Genomic DNA, 27,939 nt, shown 5'->3' with positions numbered 1-27,939 from the left:
CATCTTATCCTGCATCATCTTTCGGCTGTTCCCGTTAAGGGTCACCACAGGGGATCAACTGTTTCCATTTCTTCTGTCCTCTGCATCTTGCTTAGTCACAACAACCACCTGCAGGTACTCTCTCACCACATCCATAAATCTTTTCTTAGGCCTTCCTCTTTTCCTTTTACCTGGTAGCATCCTTAGCATCTTTTTCCCAATATACTCAGCATCCCTCCTCAGCACATGTCCAAACCAACATAATCTTGCCTCTCTGGCTTTGTCTCCAAACCTTCCAACCTGGGCTGACCCTCTAATAAACTTATTCCTAATCGTGTCCATCCTCATCACACCTAGTGCAAATCGTAACATCTTTAACTCTGCCACATCCAGCTCAAACTCCTGCCTTTTAGTCAATGCCACAGTCTCCAACCCATACAGCATAGCTGGTCTCCCTACCCTCTTGTAGACCTTCCCTTTCACTCTTACGGGTACTCGTCTGTCACAAATCACTCCTGACACTTTTCTCCACCCACTCCATCCTGCCTGTACTCTCTTCTTCGCCTCTCTTCCATACTCACTGTTACTCTGAACTATTGACCCCAAGTATTTAAACTCGCCCACCTTCGCCACCTCTACTCCTTGCATCCCCACCATTCTTCTATCCTCCCTCTCATTCACACACATATATTCTGTCTTAGTCCTGCTGACCTTCATTCCTCTTCTCTCTAGAGCATATCTCCATCACTCCAGGGTCTCCTCCACCTGTTCCCTACTCTCACTACAGATCACAATGTCATCTGCAAACATCGCAGTCCACGGGGACTCCTGTCTGATCTAGTCCGTCAACCTGTCCATCACCATTGCAAATAAGAAAGGGCTCAGAGCTGATCCTTTATGTAAACCCACCTCCACCTTAAACGCATTTGTCACTCCCACCGCAGACCTCACCGCTGTCACACCCTGCATGTATCGCAATACTGATAAACTGTAAAGAGTCCATATTTCATTAAATGTAAAATGTTTTGTACTTGTAACCTTACGATAGCTTTTGTACCCGATTTGGCATACAACAGGCCAACAATTCAAGCGGTCATGTTACCGAAGCTTTTCTACCAAAGCAACTGATATACTGAGCAAACTGGCTTGCTCCCTGGAATGCAGTGATATACTGAGCAAACTGGCTTGCTCCCTGGAATGCATTAAAACAAGTAGAACCATACTCCCTTCCCTCAGTTATAAAAACTGCAGAATGGAAGCAAACAAGGCTTTACTACTATGGAAACACAAGCAAGAGAAGGCACAGATGTGCAAGTCCACTTACCATAACACTGTCACCGAAAGAAACAAACTCAGGGATCAAATAAAATCCACCAAAGCCAAGTCTGAGGCTAAAATAGCTACTAAAGACAGATGTAGCGAACCTACTGGCTTATAAATTTAGCTTTAATGTCACCTCTAATTTCCCCTTACGCTTTTCCTTAAGACAGACATGAAACTGGCTCACCTCCAGCTATCACACAAGACAAAAAGTCCTAAAAGTGCCACCAAAGGCTAAAAATAGTGCATTAAAAAGGGCCAGACAATATCCCTCAATGCATCTTAAGTAGCATGAAGTACAATTTAGCCACAACCCTTACACTGTTCAATGTCAGCTTCCACACAGGTTTTGTACCATGCAAATCGGAGAACGGCTATAGGCATTCCCCTGTATAAAGGAGAGCAATTTCAGACCCATAAGTCTGACCAGCCTCACATGCAAAGCCACAGAAAGATTCCTCACGGAATCAATCAGGACACAAAGAACCTCCAAACAGTGGACCCATCTCAGTCCGGATTCATCAAGGGCAAGTCATGCTTACCTAACCTACAGGGCTTTTTATTTTGAAAAGATTCACTCAGGCACAGGAGAAAAGCTAAATAAACTCAAACTCCTACGTCACCCGCTGGCTTGACAACTGGCTCATAGGCAGGATGCAGACAGTCCGAACAGGGCGTCTGTGTTGGGACCTCTCCTGTTTAGCATATAATTTTCTGAAATAAAAGCCAATACCAAAGGCCTCTGGCTGAACACGTTTGCAGATAACTGCAAGCTAGGAGCAGTTACTGAACCCCCAAACAACTTAGCCTTCCTGCAGGAAGGTTTGTCTCAAATAACTGGTATCAAATTATGGACTGAAACTAAACCAAAAAAGCATTACTGTATTCTTTGGGAAATCCTCTACCACAAAGAACTACCATATTGACAACACACCCCTAAGAGCTGATCCAGTCATTCGGGATTTTGGGAACTTATGTGGACAGTAACCTAACTTTTGACCAACATGTGTCTACTAATGTAAGAAAATCCTGCTATACTGCACAGCTTATAAACAAAGGGACTGTGTCTAGCTCTTGGGATATCATTGTCCCCCTCCCTTTACTCAGCCCTCATTAGTCCAGTCAATGAAAATAATGCCAACATTTGGCATACATCTGTCCAGGTGCATGCAATAACCGAAACACCTTACTAAAAAGCCTAAGCAACATGTCCTGCATGGACTGACTCAAGGACCTGTCACAACACTCTGAATCATACAGACTACTAAGAGGTGATCTGTGTTCTAGCATTCAAGGCATCCTCCGACCATTTACTGATAGATTTACTGCATATCAGAAAGTCAGTCAGTCAAATATCATCACTTGGTCTAGGGATCTAAACCTATCCGCAATATCCACAGAACAGTCTGGAGGTGCATGTATGCCTTGCAGAGGATACCGGTGCAGTGGAATAGACTCCCCAGCCACATAAAAGTTAATCCCTGTCCATATTCAACAGTAACCAAGATCTATGGATGGGAAACAGAAAAATGTACCCAAGGACTGCCCTTTGTACTACTAATGGACAGAGGCACCTCCCACATGCGTTATTCAATGCACGAGGGGTCCCCTCAAATTATCTACTGTACAATCCCAGTCATTTTCATTAAGAGTAATATATAATTATAGACCACGGGATTGGTAAAGTCAGTCTATAACCAAATCATGCCAGCTGATTGTTCAAACAGGAGGCAAAAAGATCTACTTGAGAAACTCACCACAGATCAAATCTTGGAAGGTCCCCTGATCTATTCCATTTGCGAGGTTCTTCCCTGGTCCTGCTCAGAATTCTGCCACACAATTCTTCTCCGATAGAATGTAGGATGATTGTAGTGCGAGACTGTGCTGTGAAACTACCTCAAGTTAACATGGCTAGTCTGCAAAGGGGGCAATAACCTGGTTCTCCCAGTTTACCATACCACATGACAGAGTTCCTGTCTATAACATGAAGATGTCCCAAGGACCTAAGACGAGTGCCTTGAGAAGGGCAAGCACCTCTTTTACATTTATGTGCTTGCGTCTGTCCTTGATGTCCCACAAACCTTGCACTTTTATCCCTGCTAAATGCTCCCCAAGAACAGTCCGAGGAGTCTGTGGTGACTGTTGTGGAACAAGAAAGGCAAAGGGAACACCTGAATTTGAAGATATTTGTTGCCTCCACCAAGTGATTTCTCTTCTGACAAACTCAGCACTGTGATTTGAAAAGACAAAGGATGTTAGTTCTAAGACTAAAGATACTTCATAGGACTGTACCTTTCTTATGTGGAGTGCTAGTAGTATCAAAATAATAGATGCCATTAAACCCAAACTCCTGAGATATTTCCTAGCAATGAAAAAAAAAACCCACCCATTTGGAGCAAGCACTAATAGAACACAAATAAAATAAACAGGGCTTGAACAAAGACTTTACAATAAGCTCCACATCCAGTCCGTAATAGGTTAGTAAAAAGTAATTTTATTGTAACAAATCCATAAAGTGTACTGCTTTCACCCCTCCACCAATACTCTGGGACATCAGAATATCAGAAGGATAACTAGGACGATGGATTTGACCATCCCATTGATGACTATGATAACTATCCTTCCCCCATGGAGGTCAGAACGAATTGCGAACCAAAACAGACTTTTTTTAGGGTTCCAAAATCCCCCCAGGGAGTACAGGGGAGGGTACAGAAACAACCACAGATGATTCAAACTACTGATAGTAAAGTTAATATTACAGAGAAATCTTGACCGGTGGATGGGAGATCGTAGGTTTACCCCGGGAATCATCTCTGTGTCACTGCTGGACAGAGGCAAAACAAACTAATGGGCACAATATTTTTTAACATAAGGGGTGGCGTAAGCCATAAAACTTTGGGCTAGGCTTATAAATGCCTTAGGGCAGATAGCCTAGTATAAACCTATGAACCTAAGTACTAGGTAACCGGTTTTCATATGAAAGTTAATATTTTTAACTATACAGATTATGATGTCAATCTCACTTTTTTCTCCATTTTTAAAAAAGGTTTTAAAATACGTTCCCTAATTTTAAGTTGGACATTATAGATGTTATCACTGAGCTTAAATTATTACACCAGGAAGTTACATTTTAAAATTTTATCTAAAAGGACAAGAAGTTACTACTCGGGCCTGTGGTATGAAGAAAAAAAGAGCTGTTTTAACCCCCCCATTACATCCTATAGTGTATGCTTTTGAAAAAGCCTGTGAATGGATATACCAAGCAAACTTAATGGGACCACAAAAACAAAAAAAATTTCAATTTTAATAGGGACGAACGTCAACTGATGGAAAGGTTAAGGCAAGATAATTCAATAAGAATCATGAAGCCGGACAAGGGAGGTGGGGTTGTTCTTTTTAATAGCACTGATTATGTTAATCAACTTACTGAAATTTTTTCAGATACAGACAAATACCAGGTTGCTTCTCGTAATGAAGTTTCAATAACTCATAAAAAGATACAACTTTGTTTTAGAAGATTCTTTATTCCAAGGAACTATTTCTGAGGATTTATTGAATTTTCTGACATCACAACATCCGACTACACCTGTGGCGTTCAGTATTCCGAAGGTGCACAAGTCTATCCAACAACCCCCCCCCTTCAGAGTTATTATCTCTGCATGATATAGTAGCACTTATTCAACAAGTGTTTTGATTGATAGAATATTGAAAAATTCTATCAAGGAAGTTTATTTACTATCTGATTCTTGGGATTTGTCGTCTAAATTTAAAAATTAATGGTATACTATGAATGGAGTTCTTAGTACAGTGGATGTGGTTGATTTGTTCACGTCAATTCCACATTGCGAAGGTCTGGAACTGTTTATGAGGCCATTAGAGATTTAACCACTTTCAGTAATAGCATGATTAATTTCATTACGTCCACTATGGAATTTATTCTTACTACTAATTACTTTTTGTTCGAAGGTGAACGTTATAGACAAGTTCAAAGTGTTGTGATGGAGGCTACATGTGCCCCTATATACGCAAATTTTTGCTTGGGAAAATAAATATATTTTTACCAGTCCCTTTAAGGAGGGCTGTTTGGATATTTTCATTATTTGGATGACATCTTTATAGTTTGGAAATGTGATGAAGAAAGAGCTAAAGAGTTTGTAGATTATATTAACAAACTCTACATTTTTTTAAATTTACTTCACAAGATTCAGTAAACAGTATGAATTTTTTTAGGATGTATTAATTACGAAGGATAAAGATAAGGCTATCTTTACATCTACTATTTTCAGGAAGATTACTTTTTCCAATGTTTATTTAGACTTTCACAGTTGTCCTTTGTATATATTTTTCTTATGATGGTATGGATGACAACTTATCAGGGCTGAGAGAATGTGTTCTACTGAAGATTTGTTTATGAATGAAGTGGACTGTATTACCAATATGTTTAAAAATAGAGGGTACCCAGATGAAATACTATTGGAAACTACTAAAGGTATAATAGATTTGTGGGGAACTAAATATAAACCCCTTCTTTGTAGTGGTTTGGCCACTACCAATGTTAGTTTCATTCCACTTAGTACTAGATTCAGTTTAAGTATGATTATTCCTTATGGTGAAGGTGAAAAGACTTTGAAATCAATAATTAGGAAAAATTGGAATGTTTTTAGGGGTAATTTTGAAATATTTAATTTGCTGGAACATGGTCCGCAATTTGTGCACAAAACAGGCAGAAATATCAAATTTCATTTAGAGCATAATATCCCACAACGCCCCATAGGGACGACAGGTACAACTAAATGTGGTACACGTAAGCAGTGCACATTTATTTTAGATAGTGACACCACACAGGTCCAAGGTAGAACACGATCAGTTAGGTTACAGAAAGGAACTGTAACACTCTAGGACTAGTTTACATCACTGTTTGTCAAACCTGTAAACACTATTACGTAGGGAAAACAGAAAGGGCACCAAAAACTAGAATTTATGAACACCTGTATGCCATTTCCAGGTGTAATACTAATAACGCCCTGTATAAACACACACTTACATATCAGGAATTTTCAGACTTTAAATTTGGAATCTTGGAAGTAGTTCCCAGAAGTCCCAGAGGTGGTTGGTGGGAGCTCAATTTACATTTGAGAGAACTTTATTGGATTATTAGGTTAAACGCTACCAATGCCCCTGGCCTTAATGAACATTTTTCATTATTGTTTTAAAAAGAAAAGCTTTAAAATTATAATACACACACATACATATATACATACATATATATATATATATATATATATATATATATATATATATATATATATATATATATATATATATATATATATATTTTTTTATCTATATTAGATGTATATTTTTTATCTATATTTTATATACATATATATATATGTATATACATATATACACATATATATACATATATATATATATATATATATATATAAAATTATATTCCCCCCCCTTTGGATTTTGTAGCATATGGCTTTTAATTTTTTCATGGATTTTTTTTTAATACTTGTTTTACATATGTATACTTTTTTGTAATTAATTAAATGACTTGTTATTTAATGGTGGCCTCATTTCCTTTCATTTAGTTCTGATGATGCCACAGAGTATTGATGGAGGGATGAAAGCACTAAACTTTATGGATTTGTTACAATAAAATGACTTTTTAAGAACCTATTACAGACTGGATGTGGAGCTTACTGTAAAGTCCTTGTTCGAGCACTGTTTATTTTATTTATATTTCCTAGCAATGACTGAAGATTAAGTTCAAAACCTTAGTAATAGACCTAAACACATATCCATTTTTCCCCCATCACGAAAAGCGGTTTGAACTGTGGTGTCTAGGTAACATCCCAGAAACACAATCCAATAAAGAGGTGTCAAGAAAGATTTCTGAAAGTTCTTCTGGAATCCCAGCTTGTCTAAGATGTCTCACCCAAGACCGAGATTTCTGACAGTTTGAAAATACACTGCAAATAGGCAAGTCATTTAAATATGGAAAAATGTGGATACCCTGTAGCCTGCAATGAGCTAAAAATGGAGCTACACACTGAACACTCTAGGTACAGTGGATAGTCCAAACGGTAAGGCAGAGAACTGATAATGTGAACCAGAGACATAGAACCTTAAGAAACACCTAAAGTCTGAATGAATAGGAATGTGATGAGCATCTTTTTAAGTTTAGTGCTACCAAAAAGCTTGAAAGAAGGAGAGGAGGTACAATGTTGCAAAGTGACATTTTGAATTTGGGCACTATCACAAACAGATTCCGGAAAGAAAGATCCAGAATTGGTCTCAAAGTGTTCTCTTTATTTGGCACAAAAACATCCTACAATGAAACCCCTTTCCCATCTGGGAAAGGGGAACTGCTTTATCAGTCTTTGGGACAGAGCATGTGATGAAGAACAGGTGGAAACAAGACAGTCTGGTCTAGGAGGATGAAGAATTACCCTCTGGAGAGGAGGAATGTCCTTCCACTGCCATCTAAAACCTATAGAAATGCTCTTCAGAACCTATTTGTCTGAAACTATCCATTACCAAAAGAGGAAAGTAAAGATTCAGATTTTGGGGGGGGGGGTCTCAAAACAGTCATTCTACTTGTTGGACTCTCCTTGGTTTTGAAAGTTACCATCATTCTTCTGGTTTTAAACATCTATTAATATGAATTTTGTTGATGCTGTTCATTTTACTTCTTACCAAGACAGGATGAGGAGTTACAGTAAACCTTGGAAAACTTCGAAGAGGAGGGCTGAAAAGAATCTTAAGAGATTCCCTGTAAAAATCTTACCGCTTTCACCACACTTTTTGAACACTTCTGCAGCAGAAGGGCCAAAAACTAAACCTATACCCAAAGGAGAATTTAGAATGTCATTTGGACCATCTGGGAGCTTCTAATAATGCAGCCATGCAAATCTCCTGAAAAACATACCAGTGGAAGTAGCCTCTGGTAGCAGTATCAGAATCATATACACACTGTATACAATGAGTAGGGAACTACAGAACAAATTCAATTTAGGGCAGATATAATCACAATATGAAACTGCAGCTAAAACGTTCCTCGTAGTTTCACAACTGATCATAACAAAACCATAATCTGTGAGCTTGACAATGCAAAAGTCTGAAAATCAAAATTGCATACACTTTTATCCCATACTTTTCAAGTCTTCCCATCCCTATCAGAAAGTGAAAGACTGGAATTATTAGCAGCAAAAGCATTAACTAAAACTACAGCTGCTGGATAAGGTTTGGCAAGAGTGTACAAAAACTTAAAAATACGGAGTAACTTTATACACCCTGTCTGCCATTTTAGGGGCAGTTGGCTGTCAACAAAATTGCTAACATTACAGGTACAGGTTACATAAATTCCCTCTACAACAGCTCAGTGTTTTTTGAGGATCTGAAAAAGCTCACTGTTCTCCCACTTAAAAAACTAACATTCTAGAAACGCTCTCAGAGGAAGAGCACCCTAAAGGAAGAAAACCCTGTATTTGTTCACCTTCAGAATCTTGAAACTCTTCAGTATCCATGAACTACCACATAGGCGGTAGTCTACTTAACACCGAAAGTGTGATAAGAGACCTTGGGACACAGGTGGACAGTAGTCTCTCCTTTGATAATCACATCGCCACAGTGGTCAGGAAATCCTTCTACGTGGCACACCTCATCACAAAAGGATTCTCATCCAGGAAAAAAAGAGGTCATTGTTCCTCTCTACTCATCACTCGATAGACCCATTATAGAGTACAACGCCCCTTTTGGTATGTACCTCACAAGACATCTACAACAACTGGAAAGGCCACAAAAATACCTCACAAAGAGGATTACTGGCCTCAAACAGATGCCTTACGCCGACTGTCTCAAAAAACTCCAGCTTTACTCCGTCGCATATCGCCTACTCAGAGGCGATCTCTGCCTAACATACAAAGCTATGTCAAACCCAGAGCTATTGGACATGCTCCACTTAAAGAAATCCCAATCCCTCCGAGCTACACACTCTAGGGACCTAAACCTTGTCACCACAATAAACAGAACATGCTGGAGGGATAGATTCCTGTCCCAGAGACTTCCCATACTCTGGAACAGGCTACCTATCTATGTCAAACAGAGCTCCTCATTAGCACTCAAGAAAAATCTTGATGATTGGACGGGTAACAGGAAATTCACCCTGGGGATCACTTCTGTGGCTCTGCTTGACAGGGGCACAAGAAAATAATTTTCCTGGGTGGCAAAAGCCAGAGTACCGTTTGGCTAGGCTTACATAGGCCCTAGGGCCAATAGCCTAGTATCTACCTATGAACCTATGAAAAAGAGGCATCCCTCCTCTTATCAAAACTAGTTTACAAGGAGAATCGACAGAACAAATGTAAAATACCCAGCAAAGGAACAGAACTAAGCCCACCATCGACTCTTGAAAGCCTTAGAGAAGCATACTCTTTGGCAGCAGTAAAGCACTGGAGAGCTTGACATCCAAACTTGTATTTTACTCAGCTCAAGTTGTCTGAATTTTGGCACATGGAACGTGCCTTGAAGTTTTGGAAGTTGTGCAGCTGTTAAATCCTTGGCAAGATATAACCAATACAGGAACATCTACGGCAGTAGTGATCAATATGATGAACATTGAGATGGATATGTGCACAACAAGGTCTACAACATATGACATCAATAATTGCTGCACTGGTCGGTCGGTGCTTATGGTGCAATCACAAACAGTAAACCAGTGGTAGACCTGCTTCATAGCTCTGCTTACAGCATACCATTCCAATTTATAAATGGCCAGCTTTTACCATACACTACAATCCTCAATATGCTCTATAAAATAACTGTGGAAACTTGACTTTTCTGAAAGGATGAAAGTCTTAAAGCTTTGTCCAGCACCAAAGCTGTTCAAGATAGTTGTCCAAGAGACTGCAACAAAAAATATTTCCGAAAGAAAGAAGACTGAGGCAAATCACCTCTCTGTGAAGGATGTATGCAGTTGACAGAAAAGACATGGGAAGTGGGGGGTAAACTGAACACAGAATTATACAGACTAGCATAATGCTCAAGGAGTATCTTGAAAATGAATAGTGTGAAGAACTGGTATAAAAGATGATGGAAAACGCAAAAAGATCTCTTCAAGAAAACTGAAGATATTAAGGAAATCTTCCAGATGAAAACCAGGCTTCGCTGCTCCTGCACCACCTTAGTAATAGGTGCCAACCCTAAACACCCCCTTCTCCCAACCCTAACCTTACCTTAATAAAAACCTTCCCATAACACTGACAATACACGACACACACACACACACACACACACACACCCCAATACATATATTCCTTACCTAACCTTAGACTACAATAAAGCTAGTTTGCATACACTTGAAGCACAAATTTATTCCAGTCAGCCATACACGGTCAAGGCTCTCATATGGATAACCAACTGAAGCCTTATATAAAACTGAATTAACAGAGGAGGGAGTACTGCTAGACCCAAAAGTTAGCTTGAGTTGCCTGGCAGTTTGACGTGTTCCATAAATCTTTGGAAGCTGGCTGACTGTTAAACCTTTGGCAGGGCAGAACACATACAGCTAAGACCACTGCAGCAGAGATCAACATGATGATCATCGCAACATTTGTATCTTTCACTTATACTGCCAGTGAATTGCACCAACAGTGGCTTTGCTGAGATCAGGTGACAGTCAGGTAAGGAATTCATCCTATGACCCCCCCCCCCATGCTGTGTAAACTTAGGGCTAACTACTTGTAACTGTTAGGAAGTGCAGGGGGGGGCTTCCTACCCTGCAAAAACACTGGGTGTACTTTCTTTTAACAAATATTAGATTTGCGTATAGTGTTAGAATAAAACAAAATGTAGTATAAATGATTCGATATAGAATACTGAATCATGCATACATATATCTCATGCAAACAGGCTTTATACCTATTTTATTGGTTAATGTCACTGCTACATTCCTCGTGAGCACAGCCCAGCAAGCTAAATGTGCCAATCGTTTTTCACTCATTTGGGAGCTTGCCACTTCCAATAGCTTCCAGGAGAGAACCAACAACAACTCTCCATCTCATGAATTAAACCCTAAAGCCAGTCAGTCAGTCCAAACTACCTTTGTATTTAAGTTTTTCTTTTCTTTGGTTAACTTAAAACCAATACAATCCATAAAGACTGTATGGGCGCTCACAAATTTACTCCAACTGCTGACCACATCAACATTGCTGCCTCAGAACGGAGGCAGATACCAGGTTGCAGACTAAGCAATTTCACAAGGCCATCGGATCATCATAGAAGAAGAAGAAAAAAAAAGTTACCATCCAATGTTATTTGAAAATTATCCTTTTCAATCACACTGTCAAAACATCTTGGCCAGTGCTGCCTTGTAACCTTCAGTCAACTGGAAAATTTTGTTAGCAGCATGTAAAGTCCCCAACTTCAAACATTATAACATTAGTTTCTTTATCATAGGCAAGTACTAAGCAGTCAGTCTGCACACCATTACCAACACAGCCCAATCCCATATGAAGAAGTTCCTTCCAGTCTCAAGGAGAGAAAAAGAGGGAATCTGAGGCTGCCCTTCCAATTATCTAGGTTTACTGTGAAGGTAGCAAAGTGCCGTCCTCTGCTCAACATACAGTGGGAGTTTATTCCAGAGGTGGGGATATGAACTTTTCACATTGCACCTTATTTAACGGTTGATTATAATAAAAGTATTCGAGTGGCATTTGTTCTGCAACTTTTTTTTTTTTTTACTTTCAAAAAAAAAAAAAAAGTGTCAAATACAGCTTTAAACACACAGGTTCTGTCAAACAATGTAAGAATATTTACATTAAAGTCTGACAATAATGCCTGCATGCAGAACACCGCTGGTGCCAAAGGCCTTGGTCAGATCCAGACATGCTGTGTGCACCACCTAACCACCAAATACAGTTTTGGCTTCTTTCTCAAAGAAACTGAAGTAGAACTTTCTTTGACAAAGTCAAATTGATGAGGATACAAGATTTAACAGGCTTTCAATGTCCAGATTAATTAGGTCAAAAATAATAAATATATAGCTTTACATATGAAGTTATTGACACTAATGGGTCTACAGTTACCAAGTCCACAGTTGGGCCACCCTTGTGTAAGGACTACTTTCTTGAAACCTAGAAAACAACCATTAGACAGGCCATGATTAAAGTAAGGTTTGGGCCACATCTGGCACCGAATCAGGCAAGCTAGCACGCTATCAGTGGACACAGGTGGGGTTTTCTTAACTTTACAAGAAGTTCTCTCACTCATCTCAGAAGTAAATAGGTGGCTGGGACTGTGGAATCCAAGCAATAGCTAGATCTGTGTGCACAGTAAAATTTAACTAAATTTGTCAGCTAGAACACAAGCTACTTCTGCTGGATCAGAGTGTGCAGTATTACTTGGGACTAATTCCAAACATAATCAGGTGTTCCTTCTTTAACTGTCAGCAAGTTATTTTTGGTTTTAGTGGCCATTTAAAGTTCATACTCAACTCTGAATGTTTTAATGGTTTCTTTAAGTACTTTACTGACTTGCTTAAGTGTGCTCTTAAGTATAACAAGACCTGTATGGAAGAACCAAGTAAACTTCTTCTACTTGTTATACAATTTATTTACATGTGTGCCCCACCATAGGGGGCTGTATTTGTAAACTATTCACTATATTTAATGCAGATGGGGACTGCCTTATCAATACAAATCTTTATGTGGGAGTATTAGGAAATAGCTTCAGCACTGGGATCCCTCAAAAGAGAATTACAGCTAAATCTTATCAGATCCTTATCCTGTATGCATGGTAATGTTCCTTTCACCTACACTGCAAACTTGGAAAGAAAGCACACCTCGTACCCAAAGGTAGACGGCGGATAAATGGAATTTAACACCTAATATTGTGGGATTGCAAAGTTGGTATATTTAAATGTTGCAAGAGTGTGGGTATTGCCCCCCCCCCCAACAAAAACACAGATTTTAACAGTTTTATACTTGAGGGAATTTGATGGAACTGAGCAGTGTTGGGATCATATTTTTAGTCAATGTATTATGATTTGATTTAGTAATATTTGTGTACACACAAACTAATAAGCATAGAAGCTTCTTACATGTAAAACACAGCACAATCACATTCAATAAAAGTGCACTGCAAAAGGCCCATCTCTCCTCTTACCTTTATTTATGTTTTTATTTTATTTTACATTTGTTGACCGGGCTGGTCCAACAAATTTATGTCCATTTTCAGCAGAGGCCCGGGGAGAAAAGCTCCAAGTGAGGTACAATAAACAATGAGCATTATTCATTAAAAGCATTTAATAGTAAAAAAAAAGTTACATGTACAGTTCAGAGACGAAAAATGTTTGTTTACAGTGTCTACAATAAGCAAAAATAAGAACATTAAAGGGAAAAACGCAAAACTGAAATTAGTAGTACATTTTTGATAAGATTAGAAGCAAGATAAGTGAAGCAAGATAAGTGAGATTTCTAGAAGCAGAATGGTATCTAGTCAGGGTTAGAGCAGCGGCAGAGCCAGTGAGTTAGGAGGTGAGTTTGGAGTTGGGATTTGAAGCTGGGAAGAGTGGAGAGAGCAGTGAGGTTGGACGGAAGGGAGTTCTAGGCTTTTCCAATTGTGTTGGAGAACAAGGACTCGCCTGCTAAGTTGTTGGATTTGCAGGTAGATTTTCGAAGTTTGTTAGAGGAACACAGACTTTTGAGAGTACAATAAGGGCTGAGAGTCGTGAATATAGGGGTGCTGGTAGGTTTGTAAAGGATTTTATGGGCTAAAGAGAGATGGTGAAATAAGATGAGATTTTGTAGTTCTAGCCATCCCAGTTTTAAGTTTTGGCAGTGGCGAGTTCTAAAGGTAGAGCCAGTGGCAAATCTGGCAATACTGTTGTAGGCACCAGTTAGTTTTGGACAGATTTGTATAGATAGAGGAGGCGTACAGTATGGTAGAAATCAAATGGGTACATGCTATGGAAGTTCTTTCAAGTAGTGTAAGAAATGGTTTAATTTTGAACAAGGAGCCTAGTTTTCTGTTGACTAGTTTTATTGTGTTGTTAAATGTGCGAGTCAAAGCACAGGTTGTTGTCTATTTCTACTCAGAGGAGCTTGGTGGAGGGGTCAGGAGATATGTAGGTGCCATTATTAGAGAAGACAGAGAAATTGAGTGGAGAAGATTTTCGGGTGGGGAGAAAAGTAATAGTTTGGTTTTCTTGGGGTTTAAGAACCATTTTTCAACATTTTGAAAAGTCTGTTGAGTAATGGAGTGTAATTCAGAGGGGGGTGTGGCAGAACAAATCAAAGTAGAATCATCAGCATAGTGTACACAGGTAGTAGAGGACAGAGTGGTATGTAGGTCATTGATGAAGACTGAGAACAGAAGGGGGCCCAGTAATGATCCTTGGGGGACACCTAGGGCAATAGGTAGTAGGTTGGATAAGCTGTTTTCCCAGTGCACTGCCTGTTGTCTGTTAAGAAGATATGATTTGAACCATTTTATTGCACTAGAGTCAAGAGCAAAAGTTTTAAGTAAGTTTAATACTATCTGGTGGTTGACCATATCAAAAGATTTGGATAGGTCAATAAAGAGAGCAGAGATCAGTAGGTTATTGTTCCGGTTTTTGTTGATACAGTCAGTAAATGAAAGAAGGGCTGAGGTGGTGCTGTGGTAATGTCTGAAGTCATGTTGACAGTCGGCTAGTAGGTTGTGGTTTTAATAGGTGCTTAAGAAGTTGTTTTTGGATGCATTTCTCCATGATTTTAGCTAGGGGGAGAGTAAAGCTATGGGACGGTAGTTTGAGAGTTCTGTAGAGATCCCTCCTTTATGCAGGGGAATATGTGAAATTTTCCAAAGTGAAGGAATGCAGCCTTCTACAATGGTTCTATTAATCAGGATGGAAATGGGATAGGCTGCAATTTTTAGATACTGAGCTGGTAAAAGGTCAGCAGAAGGCGAGGATATTTTAAGTTTGTGGAGAAGAGAATGAATAAGTGAAGTGGGTACAGGTTGCAGTTGAAAGGTGGGAATGGAAGTGTTAGTAGGAGGGGCTGAGAGGAGGTATTAGGGGCTAGTTGGTTAGCTAAAGCCTGGACAGTTTCAGTGAAGAAAGTATTGAAGGCATCAGCAGTTTGTTTTGAGTTGTTTTTGGAGGTGCCTAGGGGGTGTGGGGTGTCATTGTGGCCAGGCTTTAGGAGAGAGTTTATGCCAGCCCAGAACTTTATGCTTTCTTTGTTGTTAGTTTTGTTAGTTCTGGTTGGGGTTTGAATGGTTTGTGAGAAGTCGTGAAGATTTAGGAGGGTCTGCAGAGTTACAGTTTTTCTAGTCTATATTAACATCACCTAGCATTATGGTTTCTTGTGGCAATTGGGTTGAAAGCCAGCTAAGGATCTCTTCTAGGGAACTAATATTATTTCCAGGGGGAAGATAGGTGCAGATTATATTTATGGCTTTGTGTGTATTAAGTTGCAGCTTTGAGATAAAGATTTCAGCATTACTTATGGAGGGCGGATGTTCATGATTGATAGCAATTTGCATGCCTGTTTTGTATAGAATAGCTATCCCTCCACCCTTTTTAGCTATACGATCTAGTCTGAGGATATTGCAGCCAGGGGGGGTAATTTCATTGTCGAGGGTAGTAGGTTTGAGCCAGGTTTCTGATGGGCACAGAATGTCAAAAGCATGTATGTCTAGTGGTGCATGGAGGAGAGCGATTTTATTATTAATGCTGCAGATGTTAAGGTGAGCTATGGAAAGAGAGTTAGGGGGTTTAGAGGGTAGGTCAAGGCTAGAGGGAGGGGAGCTTGAGGGTTTTTGAGTAGCATAGTTGTTAGGGCCACGGTTTAGATGAACATCACCTGCTAGAAGGGAGAGGAGAAGTGTTTTTATTAGGTCTGAGGATTTGGTGAAGAGCTGAAAGGATGTTTTGTTAACCTGATTGTAGTAGGAGATGTGGAACTTTCTGTGAAACTTTGCATGAAGGTAGGAAGGAGCAGAGATTATGTTAGAGAAAGGTTGGAAAGTGTTTTGGGTAGGTGAGTACATGTGTAGATTGAGGGAGTGTGGATCTTTCAGGCTAAGATGTTCATATGAGGTTAGGAGGTAGGGTACGAAAAGGAGAGGGAAAACAGAGAAAAGGAGTGTATGTTTAAAATAAGAAGAGCCAAGTAGATGAGGCATAGTGCTAAGGAGGATTAAGTAGGAGAAGAAGGGAAGTACAATTGGAAATACAAACAGGAAGATGGGAGAGGTTGAGTGAGTTGAATTAGCACAGGTGGATAGGTTTTGGTATTGAAAAAAGGGGAGGGGAAAATGTGTATGGCTAGGAAGTGATGACAAGAAAGGGGAGGGGTGAAGTGTGACTGGAGAGGAAAAAGTGGTGGGAGTGGTTAGGGAAGTATAAGTCTAGGAGTAGTGTGGGCGGGTGAGAATTGGGGGCAGGGTAGGGTAGCGGAGTGAGCCCGAAGGGCAAACGGAGCTGGTAGAGACAAGCAAGTGAAGAGATATCAGCAAAACCAATCTGAGTAGCTGACTACAGTGCAAGTTTCATTTGATACAGGTAAGTAATGTGGGTTAGAGACTGTTGGTAGTGATAGTACTGGACACCAGAAGGCACGTGTGTAGTAAAGTAATTTGAGTGGGAAAAAGAGGGCTTGGAAGGGGCTCCAAGACTGGGCAGTACCAGTTTCCTTAGGCTTCCTTGTAAGTTTAGGAACTAGATCACTATTTCAGTTTCATTTCAATTCAGGGAGAGCAGATGGGTGAAGTAGGAGCTGGCTTAGTGTAGAGTGCCACCTAGTGGGCAAAACTATATTTACAGCCAAGGACTGGAGAACAGGGACATGGGTAAAAAGGAAGGAAAGGCTTTATATTCAGTTAAAGGAGATAGTGCCAGGATCGAAGAGTATAACTATAAAGGGGTAGAGTGGGGGGTATGGCTGCTGGGGTATTCTGGCAGGGTAGCACACTTGAAAGAATGCACTGGTTACAAGGCAAATACAGTCTTTATCATTGGATTTGGTTAGCGCTTACTTTGGTAGCAGGGTTCTTGATCAGAACGGCAAGATAAATTCTGTGAAGTTTACATGTTTTTTTAAAGTGTGCAGGGGTCTTTTCACCAGGTAGACTCTCAAATTCTAGTGTAGGAAAGTTGAGTTAGACCTAGGGATGGTAGGGAGAAGAGACAAAAAGCAGGGGTAAGAAAAACAGCCGTTTACACAGAAATTAGGGTAGTGAACACAGTATCATACTTCAAAATAACTACACATTTACAATTTAAAGTTAAAAAATAAGGCAATTTGCAAGTCCAAGCAACTGTATCTGAACGAGAGAGGGAGTAGTACTTTTTAACATACAAGAGATCGGACAGTGATCCAGTAGGTTAATACAGTCTAATATCACTAAATTAGCCAAGCTAAGACTGTCTTTTACATGTACATCTATGATCTACTAGGTAAGATGTAATAATCAGTGAGCTCTGTGTCTATTTGCAACCTAAGGTTCAGATGGTAGCAACCCCTGAGCTGTTACATTCAAATTGTATCTTAAAGCAACAACACTAGTATAGGTAGATAAAATAGCTTTAGCGTTTAGTAAACATTTTCCACATTTCATAGAAGAAAACTATGTATAAATTGTTAAAATGAGTCAGGATGTTACAATAAAAAGCAAACGCCAGCAGCATGTATCACCGCTCATGTAAGTCTGGGGTGCCGCAAGCACTTCACCACTTAAGTAATAGCTCTGCATGAGTTAATGGGAACAGATAGGGAAGCAACAGCTCGTTGATTCCGTATGGGGGTTTAGGCTAGCATCACCACTGGGGAAAAAAAAAAAAAAAAGTGGTCTGAGGCGCTGTTCAGCTGCCTCGCTGCCCCAGGCAATGTAAATGAAACAGCGCTAATTTTAAGTCTGATAATGCCCCGACTATTCTCTGGTCAGAGTTAAGTAAAATGTGCCCAGCTCCTGATATTAAGGGAGGGGAAGTACACAGCGCTGGGAGACATCTATTATATCAAAAAGAGTTCCGTTCACCTTTACTGAACACTTCAATCTCCACACAGGTAATCAGTACCTGGTATCAGTTGTGAGAGACGACCCTTGGCGTGCAGTTACCAAGAAGCTTTGTGCTTAGGGCGTTGCGGTTCAGTGTAACAGCTAGAGCCTAAGGTTAAATTAACTTTAAAGAGAGAAAAAGTAGATATCCTCGAAGGAGATGTGTGGAAGAATGCTATCACTAGCTAACATGCTCGTGTCTTGAAATGCTATCGCAGTTTAGAAATAAACAGGGTTTGACCCTAGAGGGAATATGGCTCTGTGCTAGATATATAAAGTAAAATAAGAGAACCGCAACTACTAGTACAATCCTTAATTGGAGTGGTTACCTGTGGGAGACTCAGTGTAAACAGAAGTGGGATAGCTTGCTACAATTGCATGCGGTCCTCTCAGCTTACAAATGAAGCGTTTCCACAATGCATTCCACAAAACATGTTCTATCACAAATTAGACATTTAGGACCAAAAATAATGAACCCAGCCAAAACGCAGAGCAGTTTAAAATTAGCCTGTGCAAAGCACTGAAACAAAAACAGCAGAATGTAGCTTACAGAATCAAGAACGCCGGGGCCAGGTACACCGAGCAGCCAGGGGGTAGATTCCTGTTCTTAAAGATGGCGCCTTGCGGGGCAAGAAGGCTTTATAGATTTAGAAAGGATAAGAGGTGGGAAAGGGGAGGGGAAAAAAACAGAGAAGCGGGCAGGTAGTCTAGGAGGGGCATTAGCCTGAAGGTTAATAATAAAGTGGGACGACCTAGGGGAAAGGCCAACAAACGTGCAAGATAAAGATAGTATATACTTAAGATCCTCATAATAATGACATCAAACCAGTTTTAACTTCAAAATATCAGGCTATAACAACATACATAACTCCAGCTCATAACCCCTTTCCATGGGCTAATAAACTTTGCTCATACTTCTGTCTTTAGAGCCTGAAAAAAGTGTTGACAAATGTAAAATGCTTGGTCAGGCCACTCTGTCCCATTACTGGTAAAATGGTCAAGATGCAGTTCCTAATTAACTTAAGATTCGACCCCATAAAACTAATGGCGATACTGTAGTTGAGGGCCTCACCAGATGCGCAGTAGCAAGCCACGCCCAAAACCCACCCCGTGATATGTCATTCATGAATATGCATTCCCTCCCAATGTACAACCAAAGGAAAAAAGTGCACTTGACGGTGTAATAGGGCAGTAAATATAACAGTAAACTGAAAGTAAATTACGTATGGCGTGAACCAACGTTAAAAAAAAAAAAAAAGAAAAAAAAAAACACTCTCTAGATCTTGGGTTATTTCAGTTTCTTAAGAGGACTGCCAACTGCAAAATTATGGATTTGATACAACGTAATAGCTTCTTATTTAAACTAAAGTGTTTCCGTTGTCACAGTGCTTTTATAGCCAAACAGTCACCAAAATCTCATATTGACACTGAACGGTTATGTGCTGTCAGTACAGCACGCAGTCGTAACGGAAGTTCATAGGTTCATAGGTTCATACTAGGCTATCTGCCCTAGGGCATTTATAAGCCTAGCCAGAGTGTGTTTGGCTTTCGCCACACATTTTAAATTAATTTTGCTATGCCCTTTTTCGAGGTTAGTATACTGTGCCTCTGTCTAACAGTGACACAGAAGTGATACCCGGGGTAAACCTACGATCTCCCATCCACTCATCAAGATTCCTCTTGAAGAGAGTCAGAGGGAATTTGCCTAACCTGTACTGGGATTTTATTCCAGAGTGAAGGGAGCCCCAGGTTTAGACTTCTGGCGTTGAGTAGCATTACTCTTAGTTTCTTATCCCTTGTGATACCTATGGAGGTGGGTTTGTCTTTTGAGCCTTGCCTAAAAAAGGCACTATGGGGGAAGCAAGAGTCTTTGCCAATATCCGAAAGCCCAGGGGTGACAGGTGCAAGCCGTCCCTAGCGAAGCATCGTGGCTTGTCGAGCATGTCATCCCAGGCTGACCGGCATTGGATCCCCCTTTGAATGACACCAATACTTAAGCCAATTGTTGAAATTGATCATCTTGTCTTCATATTGTGGCATCATTCTTGGTGAGGGTAAGATGCTACTCAAGGTCAGGGTCATACCGGCTGGGCTACATGCTCAGAGAGCTCCTCTGTCTCTTTTCATGTAGTCCAGGGAGGTACGTCTCAGGTCATTCACACCAGCATGGACAATGACCGAGTCATATTTGTACTTGCCTTGGAGTGACCTGAGTGCTTGTGTTATGTGGCGGATCCTAGCGCCTGACAGGCAGCTCACCTTGACCTTCAGCCTGGTGAGTGGGACGTCAGTGTGCCTGACGATAGAGTCACCTATTACAAGTGTATCAGGTGTGTTGTTTAGCCTTAAGGGCTGTGACTGTTCGGCACACTGGCTTTGTGAGCTATGTGTTGCATGTGTTTTGTTTTGGGGTAGCGGTTGCTTGGGTGTCTGCTTTGGAGGTCTCTGCTGCTTAGGCAGATTTTTATTTAGAGCCTCCAAGTATGTTTTTGTGTGTTTATGTGTTTGGTTTGCTGTCGTGGTAGGTCTATGTGAGACTGGAATTGTAGTGAGTGTGGTTTCCTTCTCCTCCTGACTGGTTATGCCAGTACTGAGTTGAGAGAGCTTAGCCTCCGGTTTGGCTATATGGTTGCATCTCTAACATGTGTTGGAATTTGTTGGGAGGAGGAGAGGGTTGTCTGTGTACATGAGGCAGTTGTAACATTGCGTCAAGATTCCCAGATTCACCAGCTGGACCGGAGAGGAGATTGGCAACTGACCTTTGGACATGCTAGAATAGTATTGGGAATTCCTTTATAACTGAAAAAAAGGGCCAATGGGGGAACAAGGTACTCAAGGGGAGTTTGTGAGGGTGTAGTGCTTTTAATTTTTTAGTGCTGACTTATATAATTGCTTTAGTGAGCAAGTGCCAGGTAATCGCTTCTTCTTTCTTTCACTCAGTTGTGGGGTTAAGTCTTTAAGTATTACAGGGTGTTGCAGCACAACTGAACTTTTGAGTTTTAATCTACCTAAAATGTAAAAAAAAAAAAAAAATTAATTTATTGCCAGTTTGTCGAAAACCCCAAGTAATATGCAGATCGGGTTTGTCACTCAATTTGCAACACGCCCACTTCTGCGCGAAAGGAACTGGTGGGGCCCTCAACTACAATATCGTCAAACTAATAACCAATCTTTACTTTTTCTCATCCCTCCCCACCTGCTTACACCATCTGCTACCTCTCCACATTCTCTGTATCACTTATCTTCAATATTTTCAATTTTGTAAATGTAAAAAACTCAAGTGTATTGGCATTTTCTTTGTGATGATGCATTTTACATAGTCTTCAGTCCCACTAATGTTATACCTACACAATTCACTCCTTTGTTTCTTATTTATTACAAATTTGCAAAAAAAAAAATATTTTTTATATGTTTTTCAAAGTTGTACTCTACAAGCTGTGGCTGAAATGGATCCCTTTAACTCAGTAAAATTAGCCTGGTTACAGCATGCATACATATGCACATTAAATAAACAGAGTTTCTCATGGATTCTTTAAATTCCACTACATTTAAGCAGCAGCTGATATGCTGTCACCATACATTTACAATCTGGTGAACAAGACCACATCACAATTTCTGAGTAGTTTCCTAGCTTCTCATTGGAATCGCATTTACTTGAAAGGCCTGGGGGGGGGGGGTGCTCTAAACAGCTAAGAATCAGCAAATTCACTTTATGACAGTACCCAAAAGTCTTACAATTAGACTCACACTAAGGGGCCTAGCCCAATTTATGAACAGTTCCACAGCACTATATGGTTATGGAACATCCTCAGATTCACACAACAGGCAAATGAAGGCAGATGTAATCAAACTTTGGACTAAAAGAATCAGCACAGTAACAGATCAAACAGCTTTAATCGTCTGTGCTAATGGGTAGACAGCTTCATGACCACATACTTGAGCAATATAACTAAGCAGACACACGAACACTATTTGGGAATGATAAAAAACACTGATGCACCCAGTGAAAACAAACCATAACATACATGCATACATACAAAATAAGACAATTATACTGTACATAAAATATTACAAGTATAAGAAAGTGCTGTGCAAATTTTCTTAAACGTGTCTTCTCACACACCACTGCAGTCCCCCACTTATTTTAATTCTTCATCAACTGATCTGTCCTACTTACTAAACCCTTTTCCCTACATATATTCATAATAAAAATCAAGAGTTGCAATGAACAGCACCCGACTTTTTAGGTCAGATAATTTGTACGGCAATAAACACTAAAACGTAAAGTTTCTGTATGAAGATAAAAACACAAACGTGCCCATTAATCACAGAGCAAACCTATACCACAACACAGTGTAATACGACACACATTTTGCCACACACGCTATATATGCACACAATACACACGCACATTATGTATGCAGACACACACCCAGTACATGCATGCACACAGTTCTGTTACAGCTCACAAAGCTCAGTGTAATTATACAATCCAATTCTGCCACCATCTCCACATACAATAGACTGCAATTATTGCACAAATTCATTTAAACATACTTCACGATCATAAAGATTAACTGTTAAATACAATACAGAAGTCTCTTTTTGTATAATAAATTAACACTGCATCAAAAAACTAACAGCCTTACGGAAAAAACAGGCTAAACGCCCACTTCCACCCAACCCCCACCAATACAGAAAGGGTTCCAAAGAGGCAGAATGCAGTAGACAGGAAGGCACTAAGAAAGGCCTATGAAAGTCCAGCAGGCAAGTATACTCCAAGCCGAGATCATGCTGCCTGACCCCCGAGTTTTTACTTACCATACGAGCAGCTTCAGCCCACGTGCGATCCTCCTTCTTCCTCTTCTGTTTATCCTTCATCTTTCCTCCCTTCTGCTACGCGATTACCAACAGCTCACAAGACAAACACAGGCGCGGTCAAATAGGTCAGAACGGCGACCGCTGAAGGTATAAACTATAGGCACCCAGACACAGATCTATGCCACTGGACGAGAATAAACATTCGGGCCTCCCCGCGCCTACAAGATCACTAAGGAATGCGGCCCGACATAACAACGGGGTCAAAGGGCACCTACTGCAGAAATAAAAAAAATAGGGAAAAAAAAAAAACAACTCGACTGCAAATTTATTTTAAAGTTGTCTAGCACTACAGTAATATATTTTGTTCTAGACAGTGACTGCGTGGAAGATAAACACATTCCGTGTCGATTTTTGGTTGATGCATTTTTTTAAAAACAGTTTTAAAAAAGTCAAGGACGAAGTTGTCCTGGGAGTTGTAGTTCAGGTGCAATCTTACTTAAATTTTTACGTACATCCGTCATATATCGTTTTTGTGAGGTAAGCGGAATCCGCAGTTAGACTTCAAGTTCTACATCACGTCACGAGTATGTTTTACCTATAATCCGGAAGTAGTTTTTATTAGTTACAGTTATTTAAAAATAAATGCAATGAAATTACTTATAGATAATGTATTTATTTTCTTTCCTAGGTTGTCGTTAAGTCTGAAATAAGTTTGCAGTTTTCCGAAATGTTGATTTCGTTTATTTGTATAATAAAAACCGAAACTGTGCAATTATTTTTATAATAAAAACAGCAACTGTGCAATGTGTGTGTTATCAGGAAATAAGTTATTTAATCTTCCGTTCTGTAAGTAAATAATTTGTTAAGGTTATTTACTTACAATAGTATATTCCTTTTCAAAGTGTGCTATAGCTCCAACAAACCTGATTTCCTTACATTTTTAAATGTTTGATTTATGCTTTATACTTTGTAAGGTTGTTGGCACTCCCTTAAGCCTCGTTTACTTCTTGGCTCGTAACTTGAATTGAGTGGGACTAGGCAGGAACCGGTCTCCCACCCTGGTGGGCTACCCCTATGTCGTATAGTACATAAAAGTTTAGTACAATCTCATTATATTACATTAGTTAGTGTTTTGCAACAACAGAGTGTTGTGAAGAGAATTAACAGCCACCGGGTGTATGGCATATTCCAACCTTTGTAAGAGGGCATTCAACTTGATTGCATTTCTTGTTTATGGTATCAGGAAATTGGCACATTTGCAGTATATCTCACTTATTATACTTTAGAAACCACACCTGGTGTTGCACTGACTGGACTTCCTTCTCCAGTCTAGTGTTGCAGGTTTGACTATTATCCTTGGCATTAGAGGGTCAGCTGTTGGGAGGAACAGAAAGTAGGCTTGAGTAGCCAGAGAACAATTATCCTATCCTATCTTGGAGGTAGAGATGGGACCTGGCATTGTTTGGATGTCCGGGGATTCATGTAGTGGAGCTCAATATACTTTGGATGCAAACAGGGATTCCAGCTGAGAAGCTGAGGGGTTCATATTTGCAGATGAAAATGCTAATTCAGTGACAAAATGTGCTGACTACTGAAACGGGTATAGCAGTCACAGTGCTACCTTGCTGCAGTAACACATAGCTTTCCAGGGATATGTATCACTTGGTGACACTTGTTGAGGTATTGCCAATGCATCTAAGAGGATATCTCAATAGCAGGGATCAAGGTAATCAGCTGTACAGGGCAACAATGTGGATATAGATAGTGCTGCAGATTATTGTGTGAACTGTATGTGCGCACAGTAAGGATGCAGTCTTTGAAATTGTGAACAGAGTGCATGTTAGTCTCCCATGTCAGTGACAAGTGCAATTGGAGCTAATGAGCTGCATAATGTGGGAATCTAGGTCACTACAGTGCACGCTTTTTTGTGCCATGATACTTCTTAGCCACAGCTGCTGTTCATTGCTGAGTCCTCATCGTTTCTCTCAGCAGCATGCTCTACTGAGAATTTACATGCTTTTGTCCTCTGCAGATTTCACCCTTCTTGTGGCTTTTTCTGCTTTGGTCATTTGTCTCTCAACCACATTCCTGCAAGCAGGCGTCCTGCTGTGTTGTAGGTATACTGATATCAATGTACATTTGTAAAAAGGTTAATGTGTGTGTATGTATGTATGTATATAATTTTTTTTTTTAAGTCACACTTTATGAACATTGTATATAACTCAAAAAAGGGACAGAACTTGTCAGAGATTTGGGATGCATAGCTAGGCTTCAAAAGGCCCTTGTGGTCGTGAGCCTAGTAAACACATATATGTATGTACAGGTCAAAGGAATCAGTTCGTCACAAAGTGGCTACCAAGGGTAAGTACGATCAGTTCTGGAAAGTTGATTTTTTTTGTTGTTGTAACCACTAGACTAGCATGCTTTTGAGAAGAGAGAAGAAAATGGGAGATCCCAGAGAAAGCCCATGCAAGTGCAGGAAAAAGAGGCAAACTCAGCATTCATCCTGTCTTTGGTGAGGTTAGGACTGAACATCAGATGCTTTATACCTAGCATGTAATACTGTAGTCTTAGAGGTACAAAATCTCAGTGTATGTCATGTGGCAGGGCAAGCTTCAAACACAGATAATACAGACTTCTACTCAGTGGTGTACACCAAAGCTCATATAACCACTTAAGCATATGTATAGAATCGACTGTACCTTGCCAGATTAAAATCAGGTCTTACCGAATAAACAAGCCACCCTGGTGGACCCCTAGTATAAACAGGCTATACAACAAGAGAAAGAAACTAATGGCCAAGGACAAGAGGGAACACGAACTTCCAAGATGGCTGCACATTATGTAGCAGCTTGACTCTAGCTCTCCCAGTGTGAAAACAGAAACCCAACAGAGAAGGTTAGTAGACTTTTGTGCTTTGGGTACTTTCAGTAACTGGCTTGTAAGTGTAATGCCTGGATCCCAGGAAAAAAGAAATACAGAGCACCTGGAAAAATCAGCTACAAAATGTAAGGAAGAAATACTGACTGGAAAAGTACTGCAGTTCAGCAAAAAGCAATGCAACATCCAGTATACAGGAATATAAAAAACAATTGCACATAGACCTGGTTAAAATAAATGAAACACTGATGGAGTATATCAACACAAGCAACAAAAGGCTGGAAGAAAATAGAAGAAGCTTTAAACAGATATTCGGATGGGGTGATAAAGCTGCAAAAATCAGAGGCTGAAATGAAGAAAAGGCTGGCTGAAAGTCAGATTGACGACCAGTCATGAGTGGAGTCCCACAGGGTTTGGTCCTGGATCCTCTCCTGTGTGGTATCTTCTTCTCTGAAGTCCAGGCCAACATGAAGGGACTCTGTCTGTCAAAGGTCATAGACGATTGCAAGTTGGGAGCTATTACTAACTCCCCAAGTAATGTTCACATTCTACAGAAAGGCCTCACTGAGATCAATGACTAGTGTCAGAACCATGGCCTTAAGCTTAATGCCAAAAAATGCGTTGTCATCTCCTTTGGGAAAAACCTGGTTCCCATGAATTACCACATCAATGGTAGTCCACTGAACACAGAATGCATTATAACAGATCTGGGAACACAGGTTGACAGCAACCTCTCTTTTGACCACCACATTGCCATTGTGGTCAGAAAGTGCTTCTATGTGGCACATCTCATTATTAAGGGTTTTGCATCCAGGAAGAAAGAGGTCATTGTCTTCCTCTACTCTTCCCTCATTAGGCCAATCATCGAGTACAATGCCCCATTTGACATGTACCTCACTAAACACCTGCAACAACTGGAGAAGCCGCAGAAGTACCTCACAAAGAGGATCCTAGGCCTTAAACATTTGTCCTATATGGATAGACTCAGAAAACTCCAACTATTCTGTCTCATATCACCTACTTAGAGGCGATCTCTACTTGACTTAAAAAGCCATGTCTGACCCAGCTCTGTTAGAAATGCAGCATCTAAAGAAATCCCAGTCCCTCCTCACCACACGCTCCAGAGACCTCAACCTCATTACCACAATCAACAGAACATGCTGGAGGGACAGATTCATAACCCAGAGACTGCCCATGCTATGGAAAAGACTTTCCATACATATCAAGCAGAGCACCTCACTGGCCGTCTTCAAGAGAAATCTTGATGAGTAGATAGGAAATAGAAAAGTCACCCCAGGGATCACTCCAGTGGCTTTACTTGACAGAGGCACTGGGAACTAAGGTCGGGTGGCATGATGCCAGGGTAATCCTATGAGCTAGGCTTGTAAAGGCTCCAGGGCCATAAGCCTAGTACACACCTATGAACCTTTGAATATGAGACTGCTCAGGAAGAGGTTTTAAAAAACAATAACAGAATTAGAGGACACAGCATGTAGGGAAAAATGAGATTTTCAGCTATACCAGAGATCCTGGAAGGAACAGACTGTGTTCATTTTATGAAAGCACAAATAAGCAACTGGACTGGTATTCCACAGCAGCAATTGTTACACATCGTATGTATGCTCCAAACCTGGCTATGGGAAAGCAACCTAGACCTTTAATAGTCAATATGCAATCCTACCAGCAGAAGGAGTTGATTCTGACAAAACTGTGGCAGAAGAACAAAATACTAGAAGTGGGACATATTAGAGTGTTTGTGGAGAATGATTACTCATTGTACACCAGGCAGTAGAGGAGTAAATTAATTCCACTATTCAGGGAATGTTGAGATGCAGGTGTGAGATTCAAACTGCTGTACCCTGCTGTCCTCAAGTTATTCCTTGG

The 27,939-nt window shown here is 40.2% G+C and overlaps 1 protein-coding gene across 1 annotated transcript in view; it reads right to left on the bottom strand.

Annotated features, from left to right (window-relative positions):
- ASXL1 (ASXL transcriptional regulator 1) overlaps positions 1-23,597 on the bottom strand; it is a gene marked incomplete in the record, with an annotated part of 1,368,406 nt that extends 1,344,809 nt beyond the window's left edge. The window contains 1 exon segment of the mRNA XM_044090352.1: positions 23,176-23,597. Coding sequence (XP_043946287.1) covers positions 23,176-23,235 — 60 coding nt within the window.
- Between the last annotated feature and the right edge of the window lie 4,342 nt (positions 23,598-27,939).

The sequence above is a fragment of the Protopterus annectens genome, chromosome 12.part0, assembly GCF_019279795.1.
Source record: "Protopterus annectens isolate FY-2018-M chromosome 12.part0, PAN1.0, whole genome shotgun sequence".
NCBI lineage: Eukaryota > Metazoa > Chordata > Ceratodontiformes > Protopteridae > Protopterus > Protopterus annectens.
This window is presented reverse-complemented; position numbering and strand designations above follow the sequence as displayed.